At 27.5% G+C, this 15,042-nt stretch overlaps 1 protein-coding gene across 1 annotated transcript in view; it reads right to left on the reverse strand.

Annotated features, from left to right (window-relative positions):
* Nucleotides 1-4,990: 4,990 nt before the first annotated feature.
* The window catches only part of LOC136074965 (uncharacterized), a 47,592-nt gene continuing 37,540 nt past the window's right edge, over nt 4,991-15,042 (reverse strand). Inside the window, exons 4-6 of the mRNA XM_065787150.1 lie at nt 9,500-9,569; nt 6,609-6,910; nt 4,991-5,590 (exon numbers count right to left, since the gene is read on the reverse strand). Coding sequence (XP_065643222.1) covers nt 5,222-5,590; nt 6,609-6,910; nt 9,500-9,569 — 741 coding nt within the window. The 3' untranslated portion in view covers nt 4,991-5,221. The remainder of the gene's footprint in view (nt 5,591-6,608; nt 6,911-9,499; nt 9,570-15,042) is intronic.

A 15,042-nucleotide genomic window follows, 5' to 3' on the forward strand; every position in this document is an offset into this window, starting at 1 on the left:
TCTGTTGCTTTATTCAAAGGTTTCAAGGTTATTTAATTGTTCTAATTGGATTAGTAAAGTTATTCTTGAAGGCATAAATTCTTCTTTATTTCAAACAGCTTTGAGGGTGCCAAAAGGTTTTATCTTTGTTCCTGTATTATTTTTTATCAACACAAACAACCTTCATGAAATCTAAAGTGTTTCTATTTGCTGACAGCTCAACTTTATACTCTTGTCTTGACAAAAAATCTTCATTTTTTGGTTGCTTAGAAAAAGCAGCCAATTTTAAATCTGATATCTCTTCTGTAACAGCCTAAGGCTTGCAGTGGCTAATAGATTTGAAATTCTGAACTTAAAACCCAATGTTTTTGTTAGACAACAAAACTCATTTATTTACTGCAAAAAAGTATTGCAATATTGTTGGCATTCCTATATTACAACTAAAAACCTCCTTACTCTCTGACAAAGTCTAAAAGCACATTGTAAATGTAATTAGACCTGTTTTATCTGCCAAGCTTGAACCACTCTCCCATTGTTATAAAGTTGCATTTCTTTCTTTTTTCTACAAAGACAATCATGATTAATGCTAAAACGAGCTATCATCTCTATAACGATAAACCAAAACTCATTCTTGCTTGGCTTTTTATTTAACAAGTTGCATCCTTTTACTGTATCTGTCTCTTCATGCTATTTACTTATGACTCTTTCCTATCTTCATATTTTCCTTTTCATACAACTTACAACTTTTTAAATCTTCAGTTATACGTTTCCAAATGTTTTAACTTATACTCTATTTAAAGTAACTTATACCTTAATAGCGGTTGCTTGCAATCTTGTTGGAAACAATATATAAATGTATGAGTTAAAAAATGTATAAATGTATGCTAGTATTTAATAAATAGTAAATGTAAGCATAAAGTTATAACGTATTTAGTATTAAAAATTTTTTCTAGCCCCTGCTACGAACCACTGCTAAATAATTTTGCCGCGGCCAGGGCCGGTTTTGCAAAAGGTCTCATTTTTAGCCGGGGCATCGGTCACTTACCATATATATATATATATATATATATATATATATATATATATATATATATATATATATATATATATATATATATATATATATATATATAATATTTTAGATCTTTTTGCATACAATATGACATTTTTTTACTAAAAAAAAAAATGTTTCCATATTTGTGGGCTATTTTTATCATTATTTTTTTTCAGTATATTTTCTTAAAAATAATTATTAATTTTGAGTCTTTAAATTTAAAAGTTTTAAATAACTTCACTTTATTCGAAACATGATGTACTTTTGAAAAACTTTTTTTTAACAATATTAGGGATCCGTTATATGTTTAGGGTTTTTGGGGCAACAATCAAATACTTTTTATTCTTAAAACTTTTGACAAAAACATTTTTTTAAATTAAAATAGTTCATTGATATTTATGGTGACGTCTCTTCTTTTGAATTTTATCTTGCAGGAGTTAAACCTGCATCACATAATCGTGATACTGACATTAAAACTTTTAATAGAAAACTTTGGAAACTCAAAAATGATGACAATATTTTTCTTGATAAAGGTAAGGGAATAGTAACAAAGTAGATTTCATTAATTAAGGTAGGCATCAGCACGGGTGAAATTTGTGCATTAGAATTATAAATAAATTTCAATTGTTGAATTGTATACGCAATCCCAACTTTTTTAAATTTATAGAAATTATTATTTTTTAATTTTTGTTTTTGTTATCTAAACAAGATTTATCTTTATTTATTTGTTACATAAATTAAGTATATGTATGTATTTTAACCAGAGTGCATGAAATTTAACAAGCAAATTAACATAATGGATATACATATAATTCAATCGTTAAAGATACCAACATTTTTAAAGAAACATCCAATTAGAAAGGATTCGTTAGCCTGTTCAAATGCTGATGAAAATAATTCTAATGAATCTCTTCTTTCTGATTCAGTTAAACGTGAATATTTATTTATCTTTGATTTCAAGATTTTAATTAGTTAGTTATTTTTCTTAATGGCGTGGATTACGCACAAGAAAAAGTCTCCAATTTAGAGTGAGGTAAGGGTCTCTTTAAAAAAAGACAATTTTACAGGAGGATTGAATGGATAGTAATGGAGATGATGGATAAGTATAAAGTTAATTTAATCATTAAAAATCATCACTCCTGTATAATCAAATAGTTTCAACAAATTCATTTTTAGATTGTACTATACAAATTATTAAAAAATGATGTATTTTTAAGATAAGATGTTTTTCTTTTTGCTGGTTTAAATTTTGTCTTTCCTCAACTAGATGAAGGCGAGTCATCAAAAACATACAACAATAAAGAAGGTCGACCAAAAAGTCCTGCAAACGAAACAATTCTAATGAATAATGCAACATTAAAGTGCAAAATAATTATGCCACACTATGATTTGAAAATAAAAATAAATAGGATTGAGAAAACTGTGGGTATGGATGATAAAGATACTAATTTAGGTACATATGTACAGATTACCTCAAAGGACAAGTGAGTCAAACTTGAGATCCAACTTTAAGGCAATGTTAAACATAGTTAAAGGTAAGTAAAAAGGAAACTTGATGCAATGGGAACTGTTAGCAAGGATATATAAGTGCATTGCTATGCTGTTTTAGATTCAATTATAATGGAGAAATAAATCAAAAATCAACTTTATGTATGATAATCATGTGCAAAACAAGGATTATATTGACCGTGTGTCATTAAAATCTACCTTTATCTTTTGAGCTCATGCTGCCAAGAGGCTGAACAATTTATGTGTTGTCTTTTAATTGCAGTTGTTTAGGTGGCATATATATTTTGTTATTTGTAGGAAAAAATTTGAAAAAATTTAGAAACTGTAATGTAATTTAGAATTTTGTTGTAAATATAATGTAGTAAGTAAAATATAATGAAAGTAACATGTTTTAGTCACAGTTAAATCAAAGCATAAAAAGTTTATCTAAGTTGATTGATAAAAAGTCATTAATCATTGATAAAAAGATAAAAAAAAGTATATAAAAACTAATTTGCATGACCTTAGTTTAAACTCGCAGCAGGGTTTAATAATTTATTTGTGAAATCTACTTATTTTTAGCTTGGACCATGTTGCACCAGTTTAAGAAATAATTTCCTTATTGAAATTTACTTTATAAGTGCTTGAAGGTATATAAAACCTAATAAAGTCATTTAAAAAGATACGATACGTATTTAAAACCTGATAAAACACGTATTTAAAACTAAGTAAGACACGTATTTAAAACCTTATAAAACACGTATTTAAAACATCATAAAAACTCGTGTTTGAAACCTAAAGAATACAGGTCAAACTCTAGTAAAACTACCCGTGAAATCAACGTGTTTTTGGTTTATGTTGGATTGTAACAAACACGTGTCTAAACTGGTTTTAATTGCGAGATTGAAACTAGATGTACCGGCTGGGATATATGTAAGCAAGCAAAAGCTAATATAATTTTTCTTTTACTTTAGCATAAAATAAATTTAATACTAAAATAACTTTTTACTTAAATTAAAGTTGATGTAAAATTACTTTACAACAACTTAATTTAGTTAACTAATGACAAAATTTTGAATGATAAAAATTTTAATTACTTCAAAATTTACTTTTTCATAACATTTTTTTATAAAATAATTTATCCCCCTTTCCTCCTCCTGACCATATTTGACTCTATTTTAAAAATTTTTAGTCTTCTTTTTTTGTCAACCTTTTTTACATCATTGAGCAAACTTTCAGCAATTTTGAATTAAAGTTTTCAAAAAAATTAATTTTCCTGATCACTCTGCAGCGGCCAACAGTTTTACACCATCATAAACTTATCATAAAACGTTGTGAGACACATTTTAGTGTGTAACGTTTTATTGTGGAAATATTACTTATTTGCCCAATATATTCTACAAAATATATTTTGCTGGTGGGTAAAAAAGTGTTTACTCAGCTCAAAATAAGGTCTTAAATATAATTCGTTTGACTAAAGTAAACAAAAAATTTAGTTAGATATACCTGTTTTTCTTTTTTACATCAATAACATCTTACCTAAAAGAACAACTATTAAAACTGACACTATCACAGTGTCAGTTTTAATAGTTGTTCTTTTTATCTCTTGAAAAAGATTTTATTATTTTTTAAAAGTAATAATGGGTGGTTATATTAAGTTATACAAGTTAAAGTTTAGATATTATAATTTATAAATATTTTTTGTTAACTAATGCTAGGTTAAAAACAAATGCAACTATTGTGTGTAAAAGAAAGCGAATGGATATGATGTGACGGTGTATGAGCTGGATTTTAAAACACAACTTATATTATGTAGTTCTTTCAATAGTTAGTTTTTTTTATCAGTGTCACTGGTGAATATAAAAGAACTGATTACATTGAGTTTATAATTTATAATGTCTGTCTACTTTTAAATCATCGTTTCAACATTAAACAAAAAAAAAAGAGACCGATTAAAACAAAATTAAAAAATGGTCTGTGTAAAACAGACTCTCCATGACCCATTTAATACATGTCCGGGGAGCTAGTTAAAAATAGTTATATAAATTAAAATTATATCAGTCTTATTAGTTCAAAAACATGTTTAGGTAATAACAATAAAAGATATAACTAATATTTGTTAGATAAATTTTTTTTAATTTAGTTCTTTATTGAGAAAAAAGTCAGTTGCAAATAGGTATTTAGATAAATTCTTTTTTTTTTTCTAATAGGTAATACAAAAATGTTTTTATAGAGAGTTCATCATATTTGTCAGTATTAAAAAAGGAGACTAGTTGCCATTTTCAGTATTACAATACTTATGCTTACCACTTATCTTGATAAAAATATCAATAAACGAATTTGGAAGATTATTTTGGAGAAAATAAAACTAAAAAAGGTTATAATCCTTTTATGAGGTTTTGAAATTTAAAATTTTTTAATTCAAAAAGTTCGTCAAGGTTGAAATGTTATATTGTATAAGAGAAAATGTTTTATTACATAAAAATATATTGCAGGAAAAAATGTCATTAATACATAAATTTAGTGTTAATGGTTAGTGCATATTTTACATTACCTGACTTTTTAAATGACTGATTTTTGCATAAATTTTTACATAACAGTTTTATCGGCAATTTTTATATTATTTAGCATTAAAACAACAAAGCAGACCCGATCTTTTGTCTTGTTTATACTTTTTTAAATAGTTGAGCATAGTTTTGTTTACTTTGGTTTTAAACAAATTTGAGAGTCCTGTTTCAAACAAACTAGACAATCGTCTTTATGGATAGCATTTAACAAAAATATATGCTCTTTGATTATTAACAATTCTCTAAGTAAGTCGTTTTTATTAGCCAAAAAGGTATCATCATTTAAATTCGAAACTTTTTTTAAAGAAATATCGGAGTTTTTACCGATCTCGGTTTTATTGAGAACTTTTCTGTAGTTTTGAAGTCCATAGATTTGGTAAATAAAATGAATCACATCTTTAAAAATAAGAACACTAATTAATGTTAAAAAAACTATTCCAGGATATTTTACGTAACTTTCGTTCCAAATATCTGAAAACTTTTGTTGGACTTCAGTGTCAATCTAAAAAAAAAAAAAAAAACTTTATTGGACTACAGTGTCGATCCAAAAAAAAAATATTTGAATAGTACTTATTTTATTAATGCTTTTTAAAACACAACAAATTTTGTAAACTTTAAAAGTTACTAGGTGGTTTTAAAAGTTACTAGGTGTTTTAAAAGTTACTAGGTGGTTTTAAAAGTTACTAGATGGTTTTAAAAGGTGGTTACTTGGTGATTACTAGCTGGTTTTTATAAAAACAATAATGCAATAGCAGCAAAAACTTCAAAAAGCAGCAAAAGCAATAACAAAAGCAACAGCAATAAGAAAAATTTTAACAGCAACAACAACAACAACAACAACAACAGCAGCAACAACAACAACAACAACAGCAATAATAACAATAACAGTAAAAACTACAGCAACAATAACAACAGCAACAAAATTAACAACAGCAAAATCAACAACAACATTAGTAGCAACAACAATAACAACAGCAACTGCAACAGCAACAACAACGTTAGCTACAACAGAAACAACATTGCTACAGCTACAACATCAACAGCTACAATAAAAACTAAAATAACAATAGCAAGAATAATGAAAATAAAAACAGCAAGCAACAACATTAATATCAACAATAGTAACAGCAACAACAGCAATTCTAATAATTTCATAATTTTGACCTCTGACTAAAACAGATTTCGTAAGTAGGATAGGTGCTGGGAAATTTCGACCTGACCGCCAACCTAAAAGTGTTTGAGGTCGGTGATTTTTTGCCAACCTCGTTTTTATGTTGCCATGGTAAAACTGATATTTTAAAATTTTCGTGTAGACCAAAAATAGTTTAAGATTGACAAAAGATTTCTGAAAATAATTTTACTAATTCTGAGGGCTGGATTAAAAAAACAATTCTCAATTGATTTCAACGAGGCAAAATGCAGTCATAGGTAGGTACGAAATATTCTGTTTTTATAGGTCACTAAAAATTTTTTTAATAAAAAATATACAATTCCACATAACATAAAACTATGTGTCTTACTATCGGGATTTTTACATATATCTCTTGGATATTTTTCAGCATTTCTTTTATATTTAATTTTCTTATGCAGTTTAAAACATCATCATTTTGTAAAGAGGTGGATGGATATGCAAAAGACATAAGATAAGTTTCAATACCAAAAACTATCACTATAGGCGACAATGCATCTAATAATTGTACAAGAACAACATTAGAGTAATCTTTTTTATATTCCGTGTTTAACAAAACATCAATGTTGATAACTCCATAGTCGACTTTATTCTCGTTTACATCCCTGAATACCTCGTCGTAAGTGTAATAAACTAAATATAAAAAATATTATTTGCAGTAAATATATAGTTGATACAATAATTACTATTTTCATTAAAATTATAAATGATTTAACACATAAACTTAATTAGTAAACAGTGGGGTATCTTGAAAAACAACAAACTTTTGAAAAATTATAAAGATCGTTTGCTTAACAAAAAATTGCCCATCTAATGAATGTTTTTAACAATACTTAATTATGATGCAGACATTTTACAGCGTAAGATTAACATATGTGACACGTTTTTTTATTTGATCAAAAAATAATAAACAAAAAAAATCATACTTAAACAAATATAATGAAAGCAACAATTTTTGAAATACGTTAGAAACTTTTCATTTCATCTGACATCCTTGATCAAATCACCATTTTTAAAAAAAAAAATTTTATTCACACATAAAAAATTCAAAATTCGATATTTCAATTTTACATTCAATCACATTATTCATCTTTTTCAACTTTTAATAGCTACACCTTTACATTTACCATATGTATCAATCCATTATTAGCAATTTCTGTCTGGGTGTTTTAACACATTTGTATTAATGCTAGTTATCCTTTTTTTTTCATTTCATTTCTTTTGTAATGAAATGCTTTAATTTAAGTTTTAAAACTCTAACTGTATTTTGATACACATTCGCTTAGCTTCTCTTCACTCAATTGCCTTCATTTTTGTTTTTAACCATTACCCTTCTCCACTAGACTAAACTACTTTTGTTGTTATTTCTGATCAATATTAAATCCTTTTTTTTATGCTTCAGTGACTGAAGTGCACCTGAACTTACTGGCTCTAATAATCAAAGTTTTTTTTTTAACTTTTTAATCAAATAGTTTAACTTGTGACTCATTTTTCTGTTACATTTAATTTATTTACTTGCGTCTTATTTTTACTACTTGACTTGTGTCTGGTTTCTAAACTAGCTTGTGCTTAGTTTCTCTTTCATGTGGTTCAGATCATGCTACGATTGCACTTTAATTATAATACTTGTTCCTCTTCTTAGTTAGATTAACTTGATTAATCTAACTAAGAAGAGGAACTTAATGCTGACTGAGAATCATTTCGTGATTTTATTTTTGATTGCCATTGGACTGAAGTATTTTGTCTCTTAACTAAAAATCGTGTATCTTATTTACTTTCATTAAATCAGGCAGACATATTATTTTAACCATACTCTAACTGGCGGCTTTTTTTTCTCAAGCAGACGCTATCTTTAATTTTAGTTCTTTTTTTTTTATAATTTCATAATTTCATAAATAATAATTTTTAGAAATTTTTATTCATTTCAAGAAATTGATACGAGAAGGTATAATTAAATTTTATTCGATGCGCTTATGCCATTTCGAACTTATGCCTGTTTACATATAAAACATTTTTTGAAACTGCTTTGTTCTTATGCCAGTTCTCAATTATACCAACGTTTTCAAATTCTTTTGGCACACTTACACCAATTTGTATTTATGTCAGTTTGCACTTGTTCAGTCTTCTATAATGTTCAATAATGTTGTCAATGCTTGTTTTAGCAATGTCCTTGATGACAGCTATGCTGAAAAAAGTGATCAATTCAGAGTCTCCTATTTACAACTTCATGACGCCACTAACACTCCTAACTTTCATGCTTTCATCCGCCATGTTTCAAAATTTATTTAACGCTGCAATAACTCTTTGAGAATTTATTCAGAGAAAGCAACTGAAGCACTCCATCATCTTTTCAGTACTCATTGGCAAAGGTACAAGAGACCAAGAAACCACCTAGAGTATGAGACAATCTGCAAAAATGCATCACGAACTTCAACAGTTAAAAAATTGGTTTGGAATATAACAAACCAGTTTAGACATTTTTCTCAAAAAAAAACAACTAGAACTGAAGCTTTGAAAGATACAAAGAAAACTATTATTTACCAATAAATTTACTGAATAAATGTTTTTGTTATGTTTTCGGGATGAGTAAAAATTGTTGAAACCAACTTTGTTAGTTCCTTATCAACTATATATTTAATGTGATTTTATGCAAAATTTGAAAATCGATTTGCTTCCATGGACGGTGTAATCAGATTTAGAAACCTATATCTCAGTAACCACCAAAGATAGTACAATCATACCCCCAAAGGATTTGTCTAGGTCATGATATCAAGCAATATTTTATTTTTTTACAACAGTGAGATGTGTTAGCATATTAGAAAAAATTTTACTTTACATTTTATTATTTAAGAATTAGGACCCAATTACGTACTTTTTTCAAAAACGGAAGAAAATGCATATGCAATAAAGCTCAAAAGTCAACAGATCAAAACAGTACAAAAAATGGCACAAAAAACAAGAGCTTACAAACAAATTATATGTATAATATATATATATATATATATATATATATATATATATATATATATATATATATATATATATATATATATATATATATATATATTATATATATATATATATATATATATATATATATATATATATATATATACACATATATATATGTATATATTTTACCATAAACAATGTATAAGCAAGCTTTTATATAATTAAATATTACATATATAACTTTTTTATAATTTAACTTAATTTTCATACCTCTTTTAGCAGTTACGTTAAAATTTTTTTGTGCAATCACAAACTCTATAGAATTGTTCAATACTGCTATCTATAACAGTATTTGATACATAATCATATATATATATATATATATATATATATATATATATATATATAATATATATATATATATATATATATATATATATATATATATTTATATATATATATATATATATAAATATGTATATATATATTTATATATGTATATATATAAATGTATATATATATATGTATATATACATATATATATATATATATATATATATATATATATATATATATATATATATATATTATATATATATATATATATATATATATATAAATATGTATATATATATATGCATATATATGTATATATATATGTATATATATATATGTATATATATATGTATATATATATATACATGTATATATATATATATATCTATATATATATATATATATATATATATATATATATATATATATATATATATATATATATATATATATACATATATATATCTATATATATATATATATATATTTAACTTTTATATTTAGCTTAAGAGCCGTTTTTTCTAAGAATCAGGCAAATTCCTGAAACTGTGGAAGTGACCTCCTCCAAATTGCTTGAATTTTTTATCTATTGATCAGAATATAGAAAAAACCTGTTAAGAAAAAAAAAATTTTCAAAAATGTTTCGTTCACTCGGAATCTGGGCTTAAATTTTTGAGATTTTTTTAAAAATTTTTAGAAATTTAGTTTTTGCCACCTTTGAACCCATTTTTTCGGCAAGGCAAAAAGTTGCACATAGCTTTTGTAGTTAATATCAGACGTAACCCAAAAGCTCTCTCCAAAAAATATAAAAAAGTTGCGTGACACTGTGCGGTTGGCTAATTATCATAGTTCAAAAGTACAAAATCAATCACTTTTGTCAACTTTTAATCGGAGTTAATTCTAGCGGCGAAGTGTTGCACACAATTTTTCTTTTAGTATTGAAATTATCAAAGGTATTGAGCTACTTTTGCATCTTTAGCGCCAAAACTATAATGCATAGCCTTGTGTATATCTTCAGCAGTCAAAAGATTATTACCAGAGTCAACGTAACTCCTTAAAATTGTCTTTACAACTGCACTCTCCCTGTCACATTGATCTTTTCCACAACAGGGTTCATTATAATCATATCTCAGCAACTTTATATCTCTCTCTTTGCATACATTGTAGATTGCTTCAGCTGAAAGATTTCCCTGATAGCAGCCGGCATTATCAGATTTGGTAAACATTTTCTTGATATGCGGTAGATCAATTCTGAATTGGTCTAAAACTGCAGTGGCTAACGAAACAACATCACCTATTCCCTGATCACACCTATACATTGAAGTAAAGTAAACACGTTTGAATAACTTTCCTGCTATTTTTATGAAGAATATATCCACATGTAAACTCATTCCTTTCTTGCCAAAATACTCTCTTTGGCCCTCTCTGTATCGAACCGGAAGAATTTTTTGACAAACATCTTTAAGCCAGAAAGCAGTTTCATCGCTTAATTGCTTAAAAGCTTCGATTTTTGCCTTTTTCTGTTGAGAATCTCTCATCAGGTGTTTTATGTAGTTGAATACATCCTTTACAGCCATTTCCAAATCATAAATAGAATCAGCATCGTCAGAATTTTGAATTGTTAGTTCTTTGATCATCTCGATAGCTTTGCACAAATCATAGCAATTGGCACATACCACTTCTGATATCTCTGTGTTGGATTGAAGATTTTTCTCAGATGGATCTGATAAGGCATGTTTTGAGCTATGAGAAGAAATGTTTGAGTCATTGACACTACAATTGGTTTGATAACTTGTTTTCAAATACCTTTTTCCTTTTTCAAGGGCAGCTTCGAGAGATTTAGAACTAAATCTTTGTGCCAATTTTTGTAATGTTTGAAAATCATTCATGCCTGAAGCAGTAACATCATCTAATCCAGCTAAGCTTTTTCGACTTGAAGGTTTTATTGCATGCAATACTTTCCACAAACTTGAATCAGATAATGGTATATAATTGTTTTCACTACAACTTTTTCGATAGAACATGATAGCGTGGCTATATTTTGTCGTCAGTATTGCATGCACTATCTTTTGTACTTCACCGCTGTCGTATTTTAATTTGTTTATTCCATAAGCAACATCATGCAAAATACCGCTTGTAAATATAAAGTCTAAGAAATGTTCACACTTTGTTTGATCAAGACTAGATCGGATGAATACTTTCTTCTCTGGAAATGCCAACCCTTTATGAGATGCATGCCATTTTCTTGCTGTTTCTATACGATGTTTGGTACACTCAAATGTGTTAATTATAAACTTTTTGGTATACTTGGTATGGTCTAATAATGAGAGGATAACTAACTTTCCCATGGAATCACTTTGCTTATATACTTTCTGAGCACGAATAATTTCAATTGGGAGAGGGCTATTTATTTCATCAACATTTTTACTGTTAAGAAAATCTATAAGTATTTCCTCTTGTCCAGGAGCAACAGCTTCCGCAAATTTTTCTTCAATAAGTTTTCTAGGCGAACATACTTGCGTTTTAACTTATCTTTAGTAGTATCTTCCAGATATTCGAACTTCCTTTTTAATCTAAATTTTATTGGACTTGCATTAAGAACCTCAGTTACACTCCCACGGCTTCTTAGAGATTCGTCCAAAATCTCCTGTGAAACATTAATTTCACCGGGATCAAATTCTTCATCTGGCGTAGCAGGTGTCATATATGTTTGTTCTTGTTGTGTTTGTGTTTCTGTACATAAATTGGTGTTTTCGTTGACTCTAGATAAAGCAGTTTCTTGCTTTAAATGGGTAAAACACAGCATTGCACCAACTGAAAATACTTCATTGTATCGCTTTGACATTGATATGACGACATGTATTGGTGACGCCCTTAAAGCGGGAGATTTTTTTCCTTTTATATTTAGATGGTGAGGATGAAAGCATGTTTTTGGAGGACTCCATGCAATACCAAACGTGTACCGGTGAAAAGCACATATTTGTTCATCCTTTTCAAGATTTCTTTTAAGTCTATTTGCAATAAGTCCATTTTCTTCCCAAATATTATTATCGTTTAATCGCATGACCTAAAAACAATTTTTTAAACAATTATTAAGTGTGTCATTTAAAGCATTGTTTATAATCTGACTCTTCACGAAAAATGTTTACAAGTTTGAAATACATTGTTGTTATTATTAAAATACAATATTGCAAGAGTGTGATTAATTTAGTGATTATTTATTAAAAGAGTAAGGAATTAATTAAAAGAGCTATTTTTTTTTGTTTAAAGAACTTTGTCTCAAAATCTTATTGGAGAGAAGTCATAAAGTATGTAATTATAAAAATTATATAACAGTCTGCGTAAATTTAAAATACATAATTACCTTTAAGTTGATGAGGTGTTTCTTAACATCAACATCTCCCAGCTGATGAATGTAGAACATTTTGTTTATAATTTTATGTTTTTTGAATGATCCACAATTTCCTTTTGAAAAGCAACAACAGTTTTCATAAAAATATTTGTTTTGTTTCATACTCAACTAAAAACAAGTTCTATTTATGCAGTACCTATTTCTCAATAGCAATGATAAAATATCTACTCTATTTATGCAAATTTTAAAGATCGTTAAAATAAAGTTAAGACATTTTTATGGTAAAGTAAACAACCGCCCACTAACTTGTTTCTCCACAATCGTGATATCAGCGATTCTTCTTCCATTCGATCACCACAAGTTATTTGGTTATGACGTAAATTTAAATAATTCACTTCTGATCATGTATTGTTTTTTATTATTATTTATTTCAATTGTAATAATTTCTATATCATAGTCAGAAACGCTTAAATTTTTTCTTAACATTACGTGCAATGTTTTGTGTAATGCTAAATGCTAATTTTGGATGATAGAAAATTTATTGTGAGCGAAAACCTCATCTGTGTGTCCAAAAAAATATCTCTTCGTACTTAATCATTTTCAACAATTTGTACCTTTATTTTTAACTTAATATCTAAAGATCACACGAATTTTTTTTATTATTATGTTAGGACCTTTTTGTATTGACAGTTGGATATGTTTACATTTTTACAAAACTAAGCGCCTCTGCCGTAATGGTTCATTTTGTAAGTATCCTAAAACATTTTTTTCCAATTTCAAGCCTTAATATATTAATAGGCCTTAGGTATCACATAACTTTCTTTGCATTTTTAGACTCAATACCTTTGATAATTTCAAATCCTAAAAGAAAAATTGTGTGCAACACTTCGCCGCTAGAATTAACTCCGATTAAAAGTTGACAAAAGTGATTGATTTTGTACTTTTGAACTATGATAATTAGCCAACCGCACAGTGTCACGCAACTTTTTTATATTTTTTGGAGAGAGCTTTTGGGTTACGTCTGATATTAACTACAAAAGCTATGTGCAATTTTTTGCCTTGCCAAAAAAATGGGTTCAAAGGTGGCAAAAACTAAATTTCTAAAAATTTTTAAAAAAATCTCAAAAATTTAAGCCCAGATTCCGAGTGAACGAAATATTTTTGAAAATTTTTTTTTTCCCCAACAGGTTTTTTCTATATTCTGATCAATATATAAAAAATTCAAGCAATTTTGAGGAGGTCTTTTCCATTGACTGCCTGATTCTTACAAAAAATGACTCTTAACATCAAAAAAATATACCAATACTAAAAACTAAGTTTTGACAGGATATAGAATTATTGATTGTTCAATTTTGTCTGATGTTATGAGCGTTTTATGCTGTACAACTTGTCTCAAAACGACTTTAGCAATCAATGAAAACAAACGCAAAAAGCAAGGACTTGCATGTGAACTTTATATCCTTTGTTTAAAGTGTAAATATTAAAACAACTTTTACACTTCTAAGTTTATTAATAAAAAAGGAAACTTTGATATAAACAATCGAGCAGTATATACAATGAGGACTGTTGAATTAGGACATTCCGGAATTAAACGGTTTACAACCCTCATGAAAATGCCAAAACCAATGACGCCAAAAAACTATGACAAACTTGTTTTAAAAATTACTAATATTATTGAGAAAGTTGCACAGGAAACAATGAATGATGCTGTATCTGATATAAGACTACAGTGTCGAGACAATAATGAGATTTTTGATGATGGTGTATCATGTGATGGCACATGGCAGCGTAGGGGATTTTCATCATTGAATGGTGTATTTGTAGCACTTTCAATAGACAGTGGGAAAGTTTTAGATTTTGAGGTGATGAGACGAATATGCAGAGGGTGCTCCTTAAATCAAAAACTTTTTAAAAAAGATCCTACTGCTTATGCTGAGTGGAGAAATTCTCACATTTTTAAAATGAATTTTGTTGGTTCTGCGGATGGAATGGAGTGTGAAGGAGCCAGTCGTGTTTTCCAGCAATCAATTAAATAACATAAGTTGCAGTACATTAATTTTTTAGGTGATGGAGATAGCAAAAGTTACAATAGTGTCAAGAATGTTTATCCTATTATTAAAGTAAA

This window comes from Hydra vulgaris, chromosome 01 (assembly GCF_038396675.1).
Source record: "Hydra vulgaris chromosome 01, alternate assembly HydraT2T_AEP".
Lineage (NCBI taxonomy): Eukaryota > Metazoa > Cnidaria > Hydrozoa > Anthoathecata > Hydridae > Hydra > Hydra vulgaris.